Source organism: Dermacentor variabilis, chromosome 1 (assembly GCF_050947875.1).
Source record: "Dermacentor variabilis isolate Ectoservices chromosome 1, ASM5094787v1, whole genome shotgun sequence".
Classification (NCBI taxonomy): Eukaryota; Metazoa; Arthropoda; class Arachnida; order Ixodida; family Ixodidae; genus Dermacentor; species Dermacentor variabilis.
The window spans coordinates 192,669,198-192,690,402 of NC_134568.1; the positions used below are offsets into that span (position 1 = coordinate 192,669,198).

At 45.0% G+C, this 21,205-nt stretch overlaps 1 protein-coding gene across 2 annotated transcripts in view; it reads right to left on the reverse strand.

The window, feature by feature from the left end:
- Positions 1-986: 986 nt before the first annotated feature.
- Positions 987-21,205, reverse strand: part of dre4 (SPT16 homolog, facilitates chromatin remodeling subunit dre4) — a 181,650-nt gene continuing 161,431 nt past the window's right edge. The window contains exons 23-27 of one of the 2 annotated variants that reach the window (XM_075702448.1): positions 20,802-21,088; positions 19,314-19,382; positions 13,492-13,826; positions 12,126-12,300; positions 987-1,607 (exon numbers count right to left, since the gene is read on the reverse strand). In XM_075702448.1, coding sequence (XP_075558563.1) covers positions 13,552-13,826; positions 19,314-19,382; positions 20,802-21,088 — 631 coding nt within the window. In that variant the 3' untranslated portion in view covers positions 987-1,607; positions 12,126-12,300; positions 13,492-13,551. The remainder of the gene's footprint in view (positions 1,608-12,125; positions 12,301-13,491; positions 13,827-19,313; positions 19,383-20,801; positions 21,089-21,205) is intronic. The other variant, XM_075702440.1, reaches the window with a different exon arrangement.

Genomic DNA, 21,205 nt, shown 5'->3' on the forward strand with positions numbered 1-21,205 from the left:
AAATTTGCAAGCGAACATTTTTGTGCTTATGTGTTTGCTGCTACATTACACCGATCTATATGAAATTTCTTAATGTATCGAAGTATCTTAAGATACAAATGGAAAGTATCGTATCAGATACAATAACTGCGATAGCATCTTATATATGTACCTCAAACACTCTTTCCCAGAGTATCTTCTATCGTATCATGATACAATTGCAAAGTATCTTGCCCAGCCCTGCACTTGGAACTAAAAATTATCTCTCTCTAGAATGCTTGGGATGCTGCCAATTAATAAAACTCATAATGAATCAACAATTACACAAAAAAAGTCATATCTAGATTTACTGGGGAAAAATGAAATTAATGGAGCCTGTTGTAGTGAATAATCTATAACGAAATAATTTAGTGAAAGCTGCTTTCATGCTGTAGTGCTTAGGAATTTCAGATTTTAAAAGGTTCATGCTTTCTGCAAATGTGAAGAGGAATGCGAGTGTGCATACAACTAGCTACAGTTGGTGCTGCATAGGCAGCAATAAGCCACCGTTAGTTGCAAACCCCTTCTAATATGCAGCATCCGCTACTTAGTTTCACAAAGGCACCATCCTGATATCAACTTCGTAATGGATGTGGCCTTCACAGAGCAAATGGTGATGGGATGAATGCATACCTGCATTGAAAGCTGCAGCATCTCCATCCCTATTCTGCTGCAAGATGACCATACCAATGCTAAACTGAACAACCAAAAAGAAAAGTGATAACACACAGGCGTACACCCCCGCCACTTTTCCTCTGTGCTTAGGAATGTGTGTGCCAAGTGCACTTGAGGGTTTACAAAGCTCTTAGTAATGTTCATTAGCATTTCTTATTCTGTGGGCACTCACTCACTTTCTTCTAGTAAGTTGAGTCGAATCATCCATATTATTAGAATGATCAAAATGTGGTCTATAGCCAACAGTGTTGTAAGCACAACTACATAATGTCATTGACAAACACACATGCTACTCCAATACAAAAGCATTTATTTGAATCTTTAAAGTAAAACCACAACATCGAATTTAAGTCTCCATGATAAGTGTGCACATACAAACAGCAAATGAAGCATAAAAACAGATGCACAACTTGCTCTGTAATGTTATGAACTAACCTCTGAGGATGAATCACTGCTTTGTGGCTTATTCACAGGGGAATAAAAACGGGCAGGAAAAACAAACATGCCTTGTCCAAATGTATGTACACTGATTCAAAGCAGCTTACCTTAGTTACATGTTGGATGTGCAGCATATTGGCAACATGCACATGCTAGAGGAATAGCAGGCGAAACCTATCTCTCTTCACATGGTGACACATACAAGAGCTATTTTACAGGTCTAAAGAAAGCACAGGCCAGCTGGTCACAGCATGAACATCTTATGTTCAAAACATGTAGAACACACGTGATGTCATGTATAGAAAACATGTCTGCTATGCTATAGCCAGCACTGTATTTCAATCACAGCATTAAAAAGAAAGGTTAAAAATGAGGAACACACATGTCCTGTGAAGAAACTAGTTCATACTGTGTTCAGCACCACCACTGCCTGGAGCATGGCTGCTGACCCCATGACATGTGAACAGGGCTCCACCCTAAAACAGTTAAAACAAGCAACACAACATAAATATTTCTTGTCAAAATACCCATGCACAAGCACACAAAGCCAGCTATTCACACACAATTCACACACACAAGACACACAATTATTCTACAGTATGTGCAGAAGAACAAAACTTCAATTCCAATCTTACTGTTAAATACCCTTGATGACACCAGACCACTTTTTCTACGACTAAAGAAAATGAGCCTCAACAATCTAATAGACCTTTTTCTGGCACACGAGCACCACCGACGGCCGTGCTAGCACTTATGGGTGAATCATCAGCCACACTGAAGGCAAAATGCATGTGGTTTAGTTGGCTTGAATTTTGGTGTCATTGCACTTGCACTACGATTTTTTGGGGGGAGGGCGATACTTACGGACAGAGGTATATATTTACGATTGACTAAGTAAAATTAACTCTAGGTATTGATGCAACTGGTCTACACAGAAAAGGTAGCATGTATGTGTCTGTCGCAGCATACTCACTTCAATTCAGAGATAAAAATGTATTTTGACCAAGCAGCAAAAGACCATATGCATAAAATTTATCAATATCTTTTAATAACTAAAAGGATGCTTCCTTCGAAGTTACAGTGACACCAGAGGGTGGATGTCAAGAGGATATAGTAACTAAAGCTGCTTAATTAGATCTAGGCACATTGTAAATGGAAAATTCATGCTAGCTATCAATAAAGGAATTGTGGAGTGGCAACTCTGCAGTTTGAATGATTTCGGAATCACTCGCAAGTTAAGCTATTGGAATTGAACAGGAATAATTTGGGCACTAGTCTTGGCGTGCTAAATGCCGATTTGAAGCCAGACTACAAAACCAGGAAATTAATTACAATTCTATCCTTACTACGTGTCAGCTCCGAGTATACCTATAAGTGAATACCTCTGCCGTGGTAATTATAAACAGTGTACTATCCATTCCACTCTAATGAAAACCTTGAAACCTTTATGCGATACAACTTTGAAGTGTATTTAAAACCAACTTCTTAGTTGTCAAGACCAATTTGATGTAGCAAGAGTGTGCTCGACCTACGAAACAAGGATGGAGACATAAAACAATGACAAATGATTGCACTGGGTGAGCCCACGGTTATTCGGAGTATAAGGCCATTGTCTTTTTCCACACATTGCTTACAGATAAGCACAATTACAAAAATAGAAGCCCACTGGCTGTGCATAGATCACAAAGTCTTTCCAAAATGCCAACAGCGTTACTGACACTGTCCCAATACAGTCGACTCCCGATAATTCGAAGCCGCTTAATTGGAATTTTCGGTTAATTAGAAGTGAAGTGCTGGTCCCGTCAGTTTTGCATGTAATCCTACAGAAGAAATCGCTCGATAATTCGAAGTCCTCATCCAGTAATATTGTTTAATTGGAAGTTAATTTTCAGCCGGGATCCTTGAGGTGACCGTCATTCTTGTGCAATTTTTCAAGTGTTGCAACAGTTCCGTGCTCCGCATTGGTGTCATTGCCGCCGCAACGCCATCCTTCTTGGAGCGGTGCGATTATTCATTGCTACAGCTGCCGTGGCCTCCGCGATCAACTCCGGCGGGAGGCGAAGCGGCTCCCCGCCGGAGGCCACGCGCGGCTGCCGCGCGTGGCCGGAGCTGATCGCGGAGGACACGCGGGTGCCATAGGTGCACGCAGCGCTGCATACTGGCAGTGGCGAGATTGTGCGAGATTAGTCTTGCAGCGTGCGCAAGGCGTGTGTTGGTCGAGCGCCATTGTGCGGGAAGCTCGTAGGCTGCGTTGTTCCACGAATGATTCGGAATTGACTGTACCTAGTCGCACAGTTTACAGCCATGGCAAACCGTGGCTCTTATCGCACGCTCAACCTGGCAACGAAAGTCAAGGTTTTGAAGGAAGTTGAGAAGGGAGGTGCCGCCAAACAAGACATAGCGCGGAAATACGGGATCAAGCCGAACACGCTCTCTAACTACATCAAGAACAAGCGCACAATAATGGATGCATTTGAGAACGACAAGTTCCAAGACTTCTCGGAAGCGAATGCGCACCGGCGCTTACCCAGAGTTGGAGAAGGCTCTGCTGGTTTGGATTAGGGAGGCCAGGAGCAACAAACTTCCTCTCAGCGGAGACATCGTTGCGATGAAAGCCCGAACGCTTGCAGCAATGTTGGGGATCGATGACTTCGTTTCGTCAGATGGATGGCTGACGCGCTTTAAAGATCGCCATGACCTGGTTTTCAAGAGCGTATGTGGTGAAAAGGCGTCCGTTAACCAGGAAACATGTGCCATGTGGAAGGACGGAAAGCTGCATGAATATCTCGCCAAATACAGACCGGAAGACATCTTGAATGCAGATGAGACTGCACTCTTCTATCGGCTTCTACCAGAGAAGACCCTGACATTCAAGGACGACGACTGTGCTGGGGGCAAACGCAGCAAGGAGAGAGTGTCGGTGCTGATCGCAGCAAACATGACTGGCACGGAACGATGTCGGTTACTTGTGATCAGGAAAGGCGTGAAGACGCTGCCTGTGGACTATGAGGCGAACAAAAAAGCGTGGATGACGGCCGAAATCTTCAAGAGCTGGATAAGCAAATTGGACCGCAAGTTTGCTGCTTCTAACCGCAAGTTTGCTGCTTCTAACCGCAAGGTGTTGTTCCTTGTCGATCACTGCAGTGCTCACGTGAATGTGCCAGCCTTGAGTGCAATACGCCTCGCATTTTTGCCTGCAAACACAACGGCTGTTTTGCAGCCAATGGACCAAGGCATCATCAAGAATGTTAAAGTCCTGTACAGGCGGCACCTCCTCGAGCGCATGATTTTGTGTATGGATAGCTCCACAAAGTACGAGGTGAGCCTGCTTAATGCCATCCACATGTTGGCGCAAGCATGGGATCGTGTGAAGCAAGAAACAATCGCAAACTGCTTCAGGACTTGCGGTTTTGTGACAGCTTCTTCGGAGGATGCCTCTGAAATTTCAGCGGAGGAAGCGTCAACAAGCGAGCTTGACGGCACTGATTTTGGTGATGCTCTCGGGGACGTCAATTTTGAAGATTACGTCGCCGTAGACAAGGCGGTCGAAACGTGCGGTGCGCTGATGGATAGCGAAATTGTAGAGATTATTCGGCCCCAGGAAGCGACCCAGGAAAGCGACCCAGGAAAGCGACCCAGGAAAGCGACCCAGGAAAGCGACCCAGGAAAGCGACGACGTTGAAGGCGAGCCGCAACCTAAGGCTGCCGATGTAGCTGCGGGCCTTGCTCTTGCGGAGCGCTTCTTTGCCGCTGAAGGTAACGCGGAAGAAGCGTTCCGCCACATCTACAGCCTGCAGAACTTGCTTTCAGCAGCGCGATTCGGCAAGAAGAAGCAAAGCAAGATGACAGACTATTTTTCTTAGAGAAAATACTCGATTTCGCCACAAATAAAGTGCTGTTTTTTGTGTTTTGTGCTTAATTGGAAGTTCGTTTAATTCGAAGTTTTTTGCGGTCCCCGTGAACTTCGTATTAACGGGAGTCGACTGTATACAGTCTGGGAGGGCACTTACAGCTCATATTGAGTACGATAGTATGTGCTTCACTGTGCTTCACACCGAGTCTAGATGACTTTTCGTAATGCAATATTTGATGCTAATCATCCGGGCATAATAGTTTCCAGACATTGAAAAAGCTGACAGGATGACAGGAACAGCAATCCTGGGACAAGCAAGCTTGCAAAAAGGCACAAGACAGCAAGACTCTGCCTGCAGTCCTGGGCTACTATAAATATAGGTGTGACCTGTGCTGAATGCACAATTGTGTGATATGCAAAAAACTATTTGTTAATTTGAATTCTGGTTTTGTATATGAAAGAACCACAATATGATTCTGGATTAGTTTTAACAACCTGGTGTGCACAACACAAGTACATGAACTTTTAGCATTTTGCCTCCATTGAAATGTGGCTGCCACCACTGGGATTTGATTCAGATATGTTGCAGCCATAAACTTTCCACAAAGGACGTGCTTTGTTGTGGCCATGAAGTCTGCACAACTTTTGCTAACAGAGATGCCATTTGTATGCCTCCTGTTCAACAAGGATCCAAAAGAGAAATGTGAAATGGGTAGTGCTAGCTTTCTTGCACTGCTTTGAACGACTGCACATGATGTTGCAACAAATATTTCAGTGTTATTTTTGCACAGTGGCCACATATGTCATGAACTTGTTGCTGAAGGACAAGGCTACATGGTGATGCAATTCATATTTCCATATTGTTAGGCCAACAAAAGTTACAGTGAACTTAAAGTTCAGATTAGTTTTTCTGAGTCATTTTTTTCAGCACTGCACACTAACTTACAGAGCATCTTCGTATATTCTTTCCAAATACGAGCAAAATGTTTGGTATCAATGCATTCGTATCGAATGGATCTAGCTGGTGATGCTATTTACTTATTGCTAAAGTTGTCTCCTAAACACTAATTGCCACTAATTATAAATGAAAATTAGCAAAAATATTGCAATCAAGTTTACATCAGTTTTTTTTTTTACATTATAAGCACGCTGAGGAACAATACAATTAGCATCACCAGCTAGAGCTACTCTCTGGCATTCTCGCCATATACTTTGTTTATGCTTTTGACAAAGTGAAGTTTTTGAAAAGTCCGGAAAGAAATCTACTAAATTTCTGTATTAAAAACTTGGTATCATTTGTTCTAATGCAGTTATACAAAATCTAATTAGATATTTGCAATCAGCAGAAAAAACTGAACTCTACTGTTAAATATCATCCAATTCACGCCGAAATGAACAAAATTGGTTTTGGAACCCACGGCTCCCTTTAAGAATCGAGATTTCGAGATATCAGAGGTCGGGCACAAAAGCTCTTCCGAGAGAAACACATGGGTCAGCACCACGGCCAAGGAAAAAAAAAAAAAGTTGACCTAACCGATATTTTCAGTCAACAGGGGTTTATGGGTATATTTCTTACTCTGCTTTACTCGAGTAAGAACAGTTTCTAAATAATTAAAATTAAATTAAATTCTGGTGTCTTACATGCCAAAACAACAATTTGAATCTGAGGCACGCTGTAGTGGGGGACTGGACTAAATTGGACCATCTGCACTTCTTTGACACACACCCAATACTTGGTAGAAGGGCGTTTTTGCATTTTGCCCCCACGAAAGAATTGAAGATTTCTGGAAATGGTGTATTTTATTTAGAAGGCACTTGTGTCAAAGTGTGCGAGGTGGTAGTGAACTGCCTACGTGTACTCGTCAACTAAAGTGAGCCTAATTTCAGCGTTTAGGAGCTAGCAGCTGTAGGCTAGTATTTACCAAAGTGGTGCACTTACTTGTCTGAAAATACCATCAAGTTTGTATAAAAATAAATGAAAGAGGGAAAAAAATACATTTACCCCGTAAACCTGCTTACCTATACAGTCGCCGACCGATTTTCCGGACTCCAAAAATTCGGACATGCCCGATTATTCGGTCAGCTTCACGGCACCGCCATTCCCCCCATAGACCATAATGTATAACAATTGCCGAAAGTTCGGACACGTGGCAGCCTCTCGTCTGATTTTTCGGACACTCCTTGAGCCAACTCGATCGAGAGCATCATGCACCGACTATGACCGGCGCATAGTTCGACTTGCTGAACGCGATTTTTGTTTTGAACAGAGCCTCCTTGCTGCCCCACGAAGTGGCGCTAATGGAAATCCCTGCTCATCAACATCGTTTCTGCCTGGTTCGATAGAGTGGCTCTAAAGCAGTTCCAGTTTCAGCTTAGTGAGCCATGTCAAGACAATCCAGCAGCTGATTTGTTTCTTCGCGCACGACGCTGCAAGCAGGCTACGTTTTTCGTTTGTGCGACTGGTGTCGGCACGGTGGTGTTTGCTTTGTGTGCTGTGTCGAGGTTTCGGTGATCCAACGCGGCGTACGGAAACAACGCGTCAAGTGTCTAATGGCGCCGACAGTGCCCGCGCAGACTTCGCTGGGGAATGCCGGCAAGCGGGTGCCGGGAGGCCTAAGATTTGCTGCCTTCCGATGTGCTCCCTACTGACGCGGAAAATGTTCTGCCGAGACCTGCGCAGTGGTTGCATCGCGATTCCGGACACCGTCTCATTTGACAGTTTCATAGGTGCTGACACTGCAGTACTGACATGCGCAGAACTCAACGATGGGGAGATCATTCGTCAGGTTTCTGCTGCACCGCCGGACGATGACTCCGAGTCGGAAGATGACGCACAACGTGCTACGCTGCCGTCGCATGCGGAGCGTGTACAAACAGTGACCGTACGACCCTCTCCGAGATTCAGGCTTATCTGACTGCGCGTAAACGGAACAGCGTGCAACGGCGCATTCACGATTTCTTCAAGCCTACTGCCGAGCGCGAATAAGCGCGTGGAAATAAAGGATTTCATTTTTTTTTCTTAATCTGCTTTTTCGGACACCTGTTTATTAGGACATTTCCGCAGTCCCCGTGAGGTCCGAATAAACGGTCGGCGACTGTAGTTATATTAATTTTGATGTTTTTATGGTTTTTGTGATCACCTATGGGTTACACAACAATACATGCGAAGTTCCACTATTTCACACCACCATTGACCTAAATTTTGTACAGAACGAACCTTTTTCGGCGGATTATCATAGTCCGTTATAATGATCATCAACTGTATATTTGGCAAATCACTTTGCCAAATATACTAAACAAGCCAAGAACTGAATAGCAAATATCTGGCTCGCGAATCGCACATTCTCATATTTAATACACAAGATCTACAGGTACAATTATGTAGCGAAGAATAAAGAGAACAGGATCCCATATGTTTATCCTCAACTGTAAGTACACCACAACACTTGGCACAACTGTGAACTATTGCAGCCAGTCATCTGAAATAACAATAATACAGTCAAATCTTGTTAATTCAAACACGCTTAATTTGAACATTCGGTTTATTTGAACTGATGCCGTGGTCCTGTCCAAGTTGTGTATTCCAATGGGTGAAAATTCCCGGTAATTCGAATGCGCAATACATTGTGACAGTTAATTCAAACATACGGCGCTCTGACAAAGCACTCAGCAATGCACCAAATCCCGTGGCGGTGCTTCAGACCAGAATTTTTCTGACCCTGCCATGGAGGAAGAGAAACTCAACGGCGAGTGCGAAAGGAAGAAAGAAGGAAGGAAAAAGAAAAAGAATCGTGGCAGAAATTTGTGTGCAGGCATATGCAGGCGCACATCACCGATTACTTCTGTTAGTGTCGCGGCACTGCCATGTACCCATAATGTATACAAACGTCTGAAATTTCAGGTGCAAAAAGCCTTTGCCGTCCGACTTTTAAGAAATCTTTCTTGCAATGACCACAGGTCCGAAATGACATTATTCGAAGCCCCCACCACCGCCATTTTGATTATCACACCACCTCAAGCTGGCGCTCTTGCACGCAGATCTACTGTCAGCCGTAGCCACACCGTGGCAACGCTAGGCCTAGCTACTTCGACGTTCGTTACCAAGCTTCTTGCTGTTCGGTGCCGTGTTCTTCATTGTAATAATTCGCCGCTGTTAGCGATGGTGCCAACTATGCCTTTGTAATTCTCGTCAATGACTTTAGAGCGCGGAAGGGATAGTGTATTGCATAATGCAGGTTCCAGAGAGTCAACTTCGCCCCACTACAGCAATCTCACGTGGCGAAGCATACAAAAGTTCGAAGGGGAAATTGTCACGGGACATGGCATGTTTCCTTTAATAATACGAGCGCCTCCTGTCACAGTACGGGCACCGATACACCTTATAACCGACCGTAATTCGTAAATACCGTATTTACTCGCATAATAGACACTTTTAGTTTAGCGTCCGCAACTATAGCGTACGCTATACGCTATAATATAGCGTACGCTAAGCAGCGTACGATTTCTACAATTTTAGTTGACCAGCGATATCTTCGGATCTCGGAGGCCATATACCGTCGTTGCAGTTATTTCGCGCCTTTAGCGACAGGTGGCGCTGACATCTCGAATGTTTCTTTCGTTAGGCTTTGACTCGTTCGAAACGAGAAGCGATCTCGAAAACACCACGAGGTTATCCATAATACTCTGTCGTCGAAGCGGCCTGAGACTAAGCGAAAGCCGTTTACACAGTCATTTGCTACGAACGAAGTGCATTTTACAAAAGCAACGCCAAATTCAATTCGAAGCGGGCAGCCGGGACCGCTGCCATGTTTCCCGCAAGCTCCGCAAACCCCGCAAAAACGCTAACGCTAACTCGTTTGCGTTGCGTACGCCCGCTATACCCGCTATTTCGTTTAGCGTTCAGCGCATGCGCAGTGACGATCCGCTATTTTTTTAGCGTACGCAATGGTATAGCGTACGCTATACTAAAACTGTCTAATGATTGCACTCGCGTAATGATCGCACCCCTGAATTTTTGTCGTCAAAATTAGATTTTTTCATTTCCCGTGTAATGATCGCACCCCAAACTTGCTGCAGCGATATGTCGTGCGCCAAATCTAGCTAATATTGATCGCGCTTACCATCTGTCGAATGCTACGTGAACGACTCTTCAAGACAAACCAAGCGGTCTGCATGCACCAAACATTCTTAAGTGGATGCCTCATTTCATTACTTTCATCGCTTTCTGCACTTCCATGACTAAAAAAAAGCTGCAACCAAACTTGCCTTTATTATGTGTAGGCTTTATAATGGTTGTGGTCAACAATAACAAAAAAGGCGCCTTTCGATTCTTCTCATCTGCACTCGTGGGCATGCAACAAATCGCGAGCGGCAACGATAGTAGCCACGTTTAGACTGATACGTTAAATGTGTACCCTATTTATACGCCGATGCTTGTAACACAGCTAAAATATTCACCCACCCTTAGTGGAAACGTGCCGTATTAGGATAGTAGTGAAGACAGATGCCGCAGTTTCCGCAGCATGCCGGCCACGTGTTTCTGTGTCACTGGCAGCTAAGCGCGCCCATCTGTTTCTGTCCCCTCAAAGTGGACATGGCTACGTTATTGCCGCAAACTTGCCGATATTAACGACATTATTCATTACTGATACGCAAGAAACTTTCAATGCACGTAATGTACTCACAAGAAGAAAAAAAAAATCGCGTTTGGTGTGTTCGGCTTGCTCCGCCGGCCGCCATTTTTGTTTTGGTGTCCCGCAGTAAACGCGGACCAAAAAATTCTTTTATTTTCGCGGAAAATTTAACCCGCGTAATGATTGCACCCCAGATTTTGCGTCAATTTTTCTGACAAAAAAGTGCGATCATTATGCGAGTAAATACGGTATGTGCGAATGTGCCACTGCAGGTAAGTCTTCCATTAAATTAGCTTCCTTTAATTTGAATGTCTTTTCATTAACGAAGTATCGAGGTTGGACTGTAATATAAAATTTCCTTCAAACAAATCACATTTCTTTGAACCCAAATGAACGAGACTGAATTGTACCAAACTATTGAAGTCCACACATTGGCAACATGCACTAATTACAGCCTGCGCTTGTTACAACGGACCCATGTACAACAGACTTTCTGTTATAACGGTCCTTATTTCAACTTTAGTTTACCTATTTTATTAATGCAACTAAGTTCGCTTTGAACAGACCGTGCTACAATGGAATATCGGCTACAGCGGACTTTTGCCATGTTCAACACGGGCCGACAACTGACTTTAAGGGCCAGCCGACAATGATGGCTCAATATCGCGCGCGCGAGAAAGGAAAGCGGGGTGGAAGTACGCAGTCTTCTTTCGCCGCGTGTGAAGCACGGGTGGGACGCGAGGGACAGGGCGGTTCTACACCGACGGCAGCTGCTTACAGCGCGGGTGCCATATCTTGAAAGCAATCGCCAATGCGGGCAAAGTGTGCTCCAGCACGGGCGCCGTATCTTGAAAGGGATCTGCAATGCGGACGAAGTGTGCCAAGTGCCGGTAGCTTCATATGCGCTGTGCTATCGATGTTTGGTTCGCGCTGAAGCTAGGGACAGCACGAAGGTCAATTCGCTCGCCGCTGCTACCACGGTTCCTCACTCCAACGCTTTGACAGCAACTTTCCGCGGTCATGAGCGAGATGTGTTCATGTTCACCTGTGCCCAGATGACACCGTGCTTGTTAATTTAATTAGTAAGCAAATTTTTACAACTTTATACGGCCGATAAAACTACTATTTTTACTTTGCATAGCTGTCTACGAAATTGCTATCACAATCGATGCTTCGCCTAATGGGTGAAACTGCAACTTTTTTTTTTTTTTTTTTTTACTTTGGACATTCGTCACTTGCCCTTTGCAATAATGTTGTTACACATCACGACCAAAGTTTCGGAAGTGCGGTGTTTCAGATATTACAGACTTCGGATAAAACGGACATCTTTTGTTGGATTATCAGGGTCTGTTGTAAGGACAGTCTACTGTACTTGGACTCACTTATGGCTACAGAGTGAGCAAGAGTGAATGCCAATCTACAGTTGTGCGAGGCCCGTCTGTGTGTAAGGCAATTTGGAGTGTGAAAATTTTAACAGAAGTTTCACTAGGCATCAAGCATGTACTCACATGGTGGGTAATTGCTGCAAGCTGCCACTAGATGGCACAAGTTACTAGATGGCACCATCGTTATCACCAGACTCCACCGGATCATGTGGCATGAATATAGCATGCTTCAAAAGACTAGGCTGTGCTGCAGCGTGTTTAGCTGCATTATGCTTCCAGTCGTATCAAGAGGGAGTTGCTGCAAAATGTGTGCATGTGGATACCGTAAGCATGGTGTATGGCTTTGTTCAAGACTTGTTAATAGGTTCAAGGTGACAGGAATCACAAATAGTATAGAGGACATCGAAGGTGACTAGCTTTGGGAGGGCACCAGTGAAGCGAGCTCATCCAACCACAGCTGCAGAAGCCATGAGAATGATTGATTAAAAGTCTTCATAATCATTTAGTAAAGCAATGAAGGGGGCTAGTTGGTGAACGTTCATGGTTATACTGCGCTCAGTTTTACAAACACGATACTAAGGAAGGACAGGACGTGGACGGACGAAGCGCAAACTACCAACTGTTTGATACTGTTAAAGAACGCGCTTATATACAAGGAGATATGTTGCGGGGGGGGGGGGGGGGGGTTGGGGGCTACATATAAAAAGATATGACAAGGTGACGACATGTGATTATAGTTTGGGTCAGGCATACATCCTTCACATGCACCCGTTCGCCCTGGCGAACTCAACCTCAGCTTTGATAAGCGCGATAGACGGAGTGCTTACGCACGTCTCTTTTTCTTTAGCTATCGCAAGCGCCTCCCATATTTCTCGCTCCGTTTTTGTTTTTGATGTTCCGAACATCAAAAACAAAAACGGAGCGAGAAATATGGGAGGCGCTTGCGATAGCTAAAGAAAAAGAGACGTGCGTAAGCACTCCGTCTATCGCGCTTATCAAAGCTGAGGTTGAGTTCGCCAGGGCGAACGGGTGCATGTGAAGGATGTATGCCTGACCCAAACTATAATCACATGTCGTCACCTTGTCATATCTTTTTATATGTAGCCCCCAACCCCCCCCCCCCCCCCCCCCCCGCAACATATCTCCTTGTATATAAGCGCGTTCTTTAACAGTATCAAACAGTTGGTAGTTTGCGCTTCGTCCGTCCACGTCCTGTCCTTCCTTAGTATCGTGTTTGTAAAACTGAGCGCAGTATAACCATGATCTTCATAATCAGTCACCAGTGGTTGTGTTATTCTGCACAGCACTTGGAGTGCAGTTCAAAGTTCCAGTGAGTAGACAGAAGCCTGCTCCTAGCAAGGTCTGCCTTTAGTTTAAAAAAATAAATAAAAGACAAATCGAGACCAAGTAAACCGTGGACCTTAACCCACAAGCAATGGTGTAGTGCTATTAATGCCCTGAAGATATTGATAACTTTGCAAAGTCTCACCTTTAATTGTTTCCAGTACTCTTTCCTTTTCTCTTGAGGAAAATGATGGCACCTGAAGTCTCACTTCTTCGGCTTCTTACGCTGCTCAGAGCCCTTAGAGTCAGAGTCGCGCCGCCGTTTAGCACTGCTACCATTCTTCTGGGGGCTTGCAGTGCCCTTCTTAGATGGACCTCGGGAATCCTTGGATGACGGACCACGGGAATCCTTGGATGACGGACCACGAGAATCCTTGGATGATGGACCACGAGAATCTTGAGCTGGACGTTTGCGGTCCAAACCCTTTCCACCTTTGCGTTTGGTGTATTCATCCTCAAATTCATTACGGTTTCTGTCAGCTGCATATAAATTCACGATTTATTAAATTAACATGAGTGTCAACACAAACACATTCAAGTAAAGATGAGCAAGATGAGCAATAAATTTAAAAGGGCTTGTGTACTGATTTTAAGGAGCTCTATTTCTGTTGCAGAACCAAAATTTTATTCAAAGCATCCATACAGCACATATACTTTATATAGACGAAATAAATATAGAAAAGAAAAAGAAACCGTCTGTATCAAACTGTATGTCCTGCAAAACCCTGTCACAATTTGCAGATATATTTTAATGCTTTGAATAATGCTTTGAGCTTGCACATCTATGAAATATGCTTGAAAATTTAATGCTTTCAACAGCCAAGGGGGACCAAGGATGTTGAGAGTATGAACACTACCGTTTCAGTGATAAGCCTTGGACTGTGCCAAAAAAAAGACAGGGCTTCCTAAGATCTGTAGTCAGACTCTTTAAAGATAAATTTTAGCAAGTTACAGTAAGCCCTCGTTATAACAAAGTCAGAGTGACAGCAAAAAAATGTTATAAGCGGTAATTCGATATAAGCGACCACTAGAGAAACGCTAAAGCAGTCGAGCTTTAATTGCGCCACAAATGCGAGGAAGTCAAAATACAATGTATTCAGTGAAGCAAACTTTTATTCCGGTGTGGAAAAGGCAGTGAGCTTTGGCTGTTTCAAGTTCTTACTGGGTGCGAGAAACCCCTGCTCTAATTTGACCAAGCATTGCACGAGGCCATGGTCGCCGCCCATGCATTCAACCTTATTTCGCAGCAGGCGTAGGTATCCCGCATCTGCACCATATTTGGAATTTCACGTGGCTCTTCATCTTCGTCGGGGCCATAAACAGCGTCAATTAAGATTTCCACATCTGTCGCTGGGGCAACCATGGGAGCAGCAGCATGAGACAATGTGAATGGCTCTTGGCCAGCAATTTTATGAACAGACTCTTACAGATCGCTGGAAGTCCGGTCATCGTCAGGCTGGTCATAATCAGAGTTGCTGATGATGGCACGGGAAAAGCTGGCGTGCACAAAGCAGTTGGAGACCTTCGAAGGTGCGAGTTCTTTCCATGAAAAGTTCAGCAAATGGATCGCACCAAGCAAATCTATGTTGCACCTCTTGCTGGCATCATACGCTGTGAGCATGAGCTGCACAGAAGAGCCTTGCGGTACAGCTTCTAGGTGGTCTCTATGATGCCCTGATCTATCGGTTGCAGTAGTGCAGTTGTGCTTGCAGGCAAATATTCCACAGCGATCGCCTTGAGGTTGTAGATCTTTCCGTCGCTCGGACAATTGTCAATTATGAAAGCACCTGCCGATTCTTCGCATTGAACCGTCTATCCAAAAAGCGCACATAGTCTACAAAAATAGCAGCAGTCATACATGCTTGCTTGTTACTTCTATAAATGCATTCCTTGGGAATAGTTGCATTTTGGAAGCACCACGGCTTCTAGGGCTTCCCCAGCATCAAGAGAAGCTTGGCTTCGCCTGTTGCATTGGCGCTAAACAGCACCTTGGCACGTTCCTTGCTCTCTTTTCCTCCAGAGGAGGATCTGCCAGCAGTAGTGAATGAGAGATTCGGTAGCGTATTGTAGAAAAATGCATCCCCACCTATGTCGTAGATGTCTTTGTCTTCATACTTTTCAAGTAAAGCTTGGAGCCTATGTTGGGGTGCCATACGTCTACAGTGTCACAGTTCACAACTACATTTCCGCCAATGATCGACTTTCAGCGCATGCGGTATCGTTTCTTAAACCGCTCAAGCCGGCAATTGCTGCACTTGAAATCTTTATGGCCCATTTGGAGGGTGAGAGCTTCAGCTTTTGCACTAAGTGCAGGTCTATGTACGGGGAGATTTGCACTCCTGGTGTTCTTCCGCCACTGTAGAAGTGCACCTTCCACTTCAGGGTATTTCAAATTGCGATTGCTCCTTCTCTTCGCCGAGAAGCTCTTTTCAAAGCCATCCAGCACAGCTTCCTTGTTTTTCAATACAGTTGCTGAAGTAGACGATGGTATGCCAAATTCCTTCGCGATGTCAGTTTTCTGCTGGCCTTCCATTTCTTTTATCAGCAGAACTTTCTGCTCCAAAGTCGGACACTTTAGCCCGGAGACTGACAGTGTAATTTATCCCTATAGACCACAAAAGCGCACGCGAGGCGTGCATAATGAAGCACTCCAAATAAGACAACACATGGTCTGCAGCACGGATCCAAACGCACACGCCGCAGTTTCAACCAACGAAACAGCCTGACTGATTGCTGGCTACGCTTAGATTTTTCGTGTTTTCGGCAAGTTATTGGTTGATTATGGCGAGTGGCGAGCAAATTTCTAGACCTGCTTCCCCAAAGTCATCTTCCAGATTTGTTTACATAGCTCCTCACATCGAACATGGCACTTATAATCGGAGAGACACTTTTGTGCTTTTCGGCATGTTTCAGGACCTAAAGTGCTCTTTAAGCCTGGGATACATGGAATGAAAAACCGGGGTCCAGGCGGCGAAAAACGCCTGGCGTCGAACGCTCGCCCCTCGGCGTCCAAAAATTTGACTCCTGCCGGCTATCCGGACCGATCGGAAAAACCGACGCCCGGCAATCGACGCCGGCGGAAGCGGCGGGAGTTCCTCTCGGGCTCACCAGGCGTCGCGACGATCGATCTCCCACCGACTTCCGGCAGCCGCCGAACGTTTTTGTATGTTTTTCCTTCTCCGTCGAAGCGTCCGTCGCGCGGCTGGCGTGGCCGCGCTGGAGTGACAGAATGTGGGTGTTCGCGCTTGTTTGGCCCCGCCGGAGAACTCCCATGGAAATGTTGAAATGCTGTCTTCCCTATTAGGATATTAATTTTCCAACAGCAGCGGGCGAAATAGAAAGGACTGCATTGTTCAAAAGCAAGAGGTTTTGTCCCGGAGCCTGCGCGGCGGCTCGTCGCGTGAGCAAATCCCTTTGCCAACAGTGTCAAGGCGCGCGGGAGCTCGTGCGCTCGATGCTTTTTTTTTTTTTAGCAGCAAAATAGTGTGTGCATTGTGCTGCTTTTCTTATTATTGCCTTTTTATTGGGGGGGGGGGGGGGTGGCGGCGCCCATATGGGCTTGGGTATAGGGGACGAAACGGTTTCTCGTTCGCCACGGCCGAAGCTGTTTTTTTTTTTTTTCTTTTCCGCTGTCGGCACGCGTGCTCGTAAAGTTTGGTTTTGTGCTTCTTCGGTTAGAAATCACCCTGCTCTACTACAACCAAAAGTCCCATCTGCTCGAATGCCTCGAGGAAAAAGAGGGACGACACATTATAGTTAGAAGCCAACCATGCCTGGTCTCCTGGCTGTTTGCATCTGTGTGGGCCCAGGCAGCGCACGCAATGCCTGGGGCACCGAGAACGAGAGCCGGTGACATGCGTATTTCACACCAAATATCGATAACTCTACCCTCTCCGGCTGCAGTACTAAACACTTGTTCTTGGAGGAGGCTTTAAAACAGGAACTGACACTGAAGTAAACATCAATAACCACAATTTATTTTTACGCAAAGTAAACGTCGCTGTTGGAGAACCACAAAACCTTCTGCAACGCCTGCACACCGCCATAACACCGCGGTGCCCGCTCACTCAACGTAGCCAGACCCGCCAGACGGCGCGAAGCCAGCCCGCTAAAATGCTTCAGCTAAATGAAATGTGTAGAAATCGTTCGTAAGCGCCTCTATGAAACTTTTTTCGAAGTTGTTTAGTGAGTAACAATGAATAATGCAATAAAAATCCTGCTTATTCTTTTTTTGTTATCCAGAAACACATTCGTAAAGTCTGGCAACAATGCGGCGGGCGCGTGGCGGCGTCCGCCCGTTTGTCGCTGCATGTAAGCGAAGCCAGCGAACCACCGGCGTCGTTCCGCCGCGTCTATTTCCGCCGCGCAATGTTCGCCGTGAAAGAACGTTCCATGTATCCCGGGCTTTAGAGCGGTAAAACTTCGCTCGTCAAGTGCACGCCATGAAATGCTACGGCACAAGTCTGCCCACGGTCTTTTGGCCACTTTTTGGCAGCCAAGAAACCGGAGTTTTCTGTCATTGCGAAGCGACAGGAAAGCTTTATTTTTGTGTGGGTTCTATCAAGGGGGACACCTGCGATGCGATTGCGACGAACATTATCAGTTCGGGTGTACTGCACCACGGAATTTCACAGCTTCCGTTCACTCTGTAGTTAACAGGGGAGCACTTGGCACTCGCTTGGTACCCGTTAGTAGGCAGTCATAAGTCGTGGGTTTGGTACTTTTATGGCCTGTTCTGTGCCTGCGAGAGACTAATTCATCGGCGGTATTAATTTGACACTGCATGCACAAAAGGGTTGCTGCCGCTTGGCGGCGGCGATGCCTCCGCTCGCCACTTTGCTCTAATTGGGTCAAGGTCTTCGTGCGCTTCGAGTAATGCGGTTTAAAATGCATGCGTTTGGGTCGGGACAGCAAGAAATTCCTAGAAAAGCAATATTTCGAGTAAAGAGATTTCATTATAAGGGATTACTGTATCAGGGAATGGTTTAACTTGTTTTACATTTCTCTGCATCTGAGAAAATCTCATTTGCCTATAAATAGCAACACATTAGCCAAACTAAACTGTTGTACTAGCAAAAGCCCCCACATGAATCATTGTAGCATGTGTGCACTATTGATATTTTCCTGTATGTCTTCAATTTGCTGCCTTGACTGTCCAGGATTGTCGCAAACACCAAAGGTTATTAGCTGAAGGCTACTGCATCTGTATGAAACACCCACAAGCAGCAAAAGGTAGTGCAGCACAGCTATGGCTGCCACTTCCCACAGAAATACAGACAAAAAGCACCGCAGTGATTAAATTCATTTTTTCTTTAAAAAAGTATTTCAGCTGCAGCTGCAAAGCAGCCACCAATGTATTTCCTGTCCCACTGGGACTAAAGCACATGTAGCCCGGTTGTTCCATGTCTCATACTAGAATTAAGCATTCCAATTCAAAGCCATATATAAAACAAGCATTCACACTTTGTATGTAATGCTTTGACATGCTGAAGATTGGTACAGCAACTCTGTGCCTCTGGGCATGAATAAGCATGAAGCTATTGACTGACCTGAAATACTGCTTTTGGTCAAAGTAATCCTTTCCAATCAAGCCAGTGAACCTCTGTGACAAAATTCTTAGCACTGGAACGCTAGGTTGCAAACTAACCACTACACAATACCTTACTATCTACATTTCATTCTTCAGCATAGAGACTGAACTTTTCTGCACAGATATTAGTACTTAAGTACTCCAACTCAACAAGATGCACACTGTTGACTTATTCACATCTGACATTGGTTAGTCCAACTAATCCTAATTTTGACCGTATGTTACACAAGACATTTATGCTTTTATAAACATTTCTTTGAATTCGATTGTTGGATAATTTAATACATTTTGCATGATCCACAGAGGTTCAGTCAATAAATGCCACACATACATTTCTACAGCTACATAATCAAATGAGACATGGCAGCATATCCCACCTTCTCTAGCTTCTTCTTCAAGCTCAGACCAGTCTTTCCCACTCTCCTCACTGGTGCCAAGCTCGCCACCTGTCACAAACACAAAAGAGCAATCATACTGTAAAAAAACATGGCCATGTGAACTGTACTGAGAACCAGCCACACCTTTTAACTTGCTTAATGCCAAGCTAGAGGAACAAGCAAGACCTCTCTGTGTACATTTCAGCCAGTTACTTAGCTAGTTGATTTATTAGTTTTATTATTAGCTATTTATTTATTTACTAGGCTTAACATCATGCAACACGGCCTATGAGAGGAGCCGGCTCTGGATTAATTTGCCCACCTGAAGTTTCTTTATGTTCACCTAAAGGTCTACACTCAAGCACTTTGGCATTCCACCCCATCAGAAAGCAACAGCTGATGATCATGCCTACCTCACGCTTAGCAACAGACTTGCGAGTTAGCTGACTCAGTCGACTCGTTACAACAGACCCTTATAATCCAACAAAATGTCCGTTTTATCCAAAGTCCGTAACATCCAAACGCCTCATTTCTGAAACTTCCGTCGCAATGTCTAAAAACTATATTGCAGGGTGAGTGACGAACCCCAAAGTAAAAAACAAAAACAATAAGTCGCAGTTTCATCCAAAAGGCGAAGCATCAATTGCGATAGCAAATTAAGCAAGTGCCCCAGCAGCGAGCGAATTGAGCTTCATGCCATCTCTTGCTTCAATGCGAATTGAACGTTGAAAACGCAGTGCATACAAAGCTACCAGCACTGGGCGCACTTGGTCCACATCGCAGATCGGTTTCAAGATGTGGCCAGTGTGGGCGCGCACTTTGTTCCCATCGCATGTCGCTTTCAAGATATGGCGGCTGCACCGAAAGCAGCAGCTGCTGGAGTATAATCCCCCTCTATTGAACCCACCCCCCATACATGTTTCGCTCCGCCTTCCTCCCTCGCATGCACGCACGCGATATTGAGCCGCAATCGTCAGCTGACCCTCGCAAGCCAGCTGTCAGCCCCTGTCGACACGACAAAAGTATGTTTTATACAGCCGATTTTGAAAAAATTTCCAATTTCGTCCGCTGTAGCCAATAGTCTGTTGTAGCGCGGTTCGTTAAAAGCGAACTTCGTTGCATTAATAAGATGGGTAGAACAAACTGTGGCTAAAATATGGTCTGCTATATCTGAAGGTCTGTTGTACGTGAGTTCGTTGTAATGAGCGTAGACTGTAGATTACAGACACCTGCAATCAGTGAAATATGAGTAAAATAGCACATCAAGTCATGTATGATTTTAACTTCATCACAAGAACTTCACTCAAAATTCGTTGGCAACAGTACCCAACAGCAACTCTGGCCATGCACACAGCTGCTGGAGAACTTAAAACAAGACCATACTTTCTGTAGACCAATATGTATACGATGCACCTGAATTAGGCCGACTTAAACCAAATACAATTTTTACAGCACTTTCAGGGTAACCAATAATAAAAATATGCTTACCGACGGAATCTTCATCTTCACTGACTTCAGAGGCTGAATAGTCTTCAGAGTCGTCCTCTTCATCAGAGTCGGATTCATCTTCACCAGAGTTTTCTTCTTCACTTGGATTGTACTGGTCATCTTCCTCAGAGTCATCATCCCCATCACCATCTTCACCATCAGACTCGGGATCCAAGAAAGACCAACCACCAGACTCAAAGAAGCCCTCTGGGTCATCTGTGATTGTCTTCATTATCTTGGTCCAGTTCAAACTCTGAATTCCTTCTGTGTAACGAATGTCACATGAACTGCAGGAGAACAAACACAGTTTCATACGAGTCAATAACATGAAGTATGGACAAGACAACAGCCTCAACTTGAGTCTTTCTACACACGTTTATCAGCCCGAAGTGGCATCAAGACAC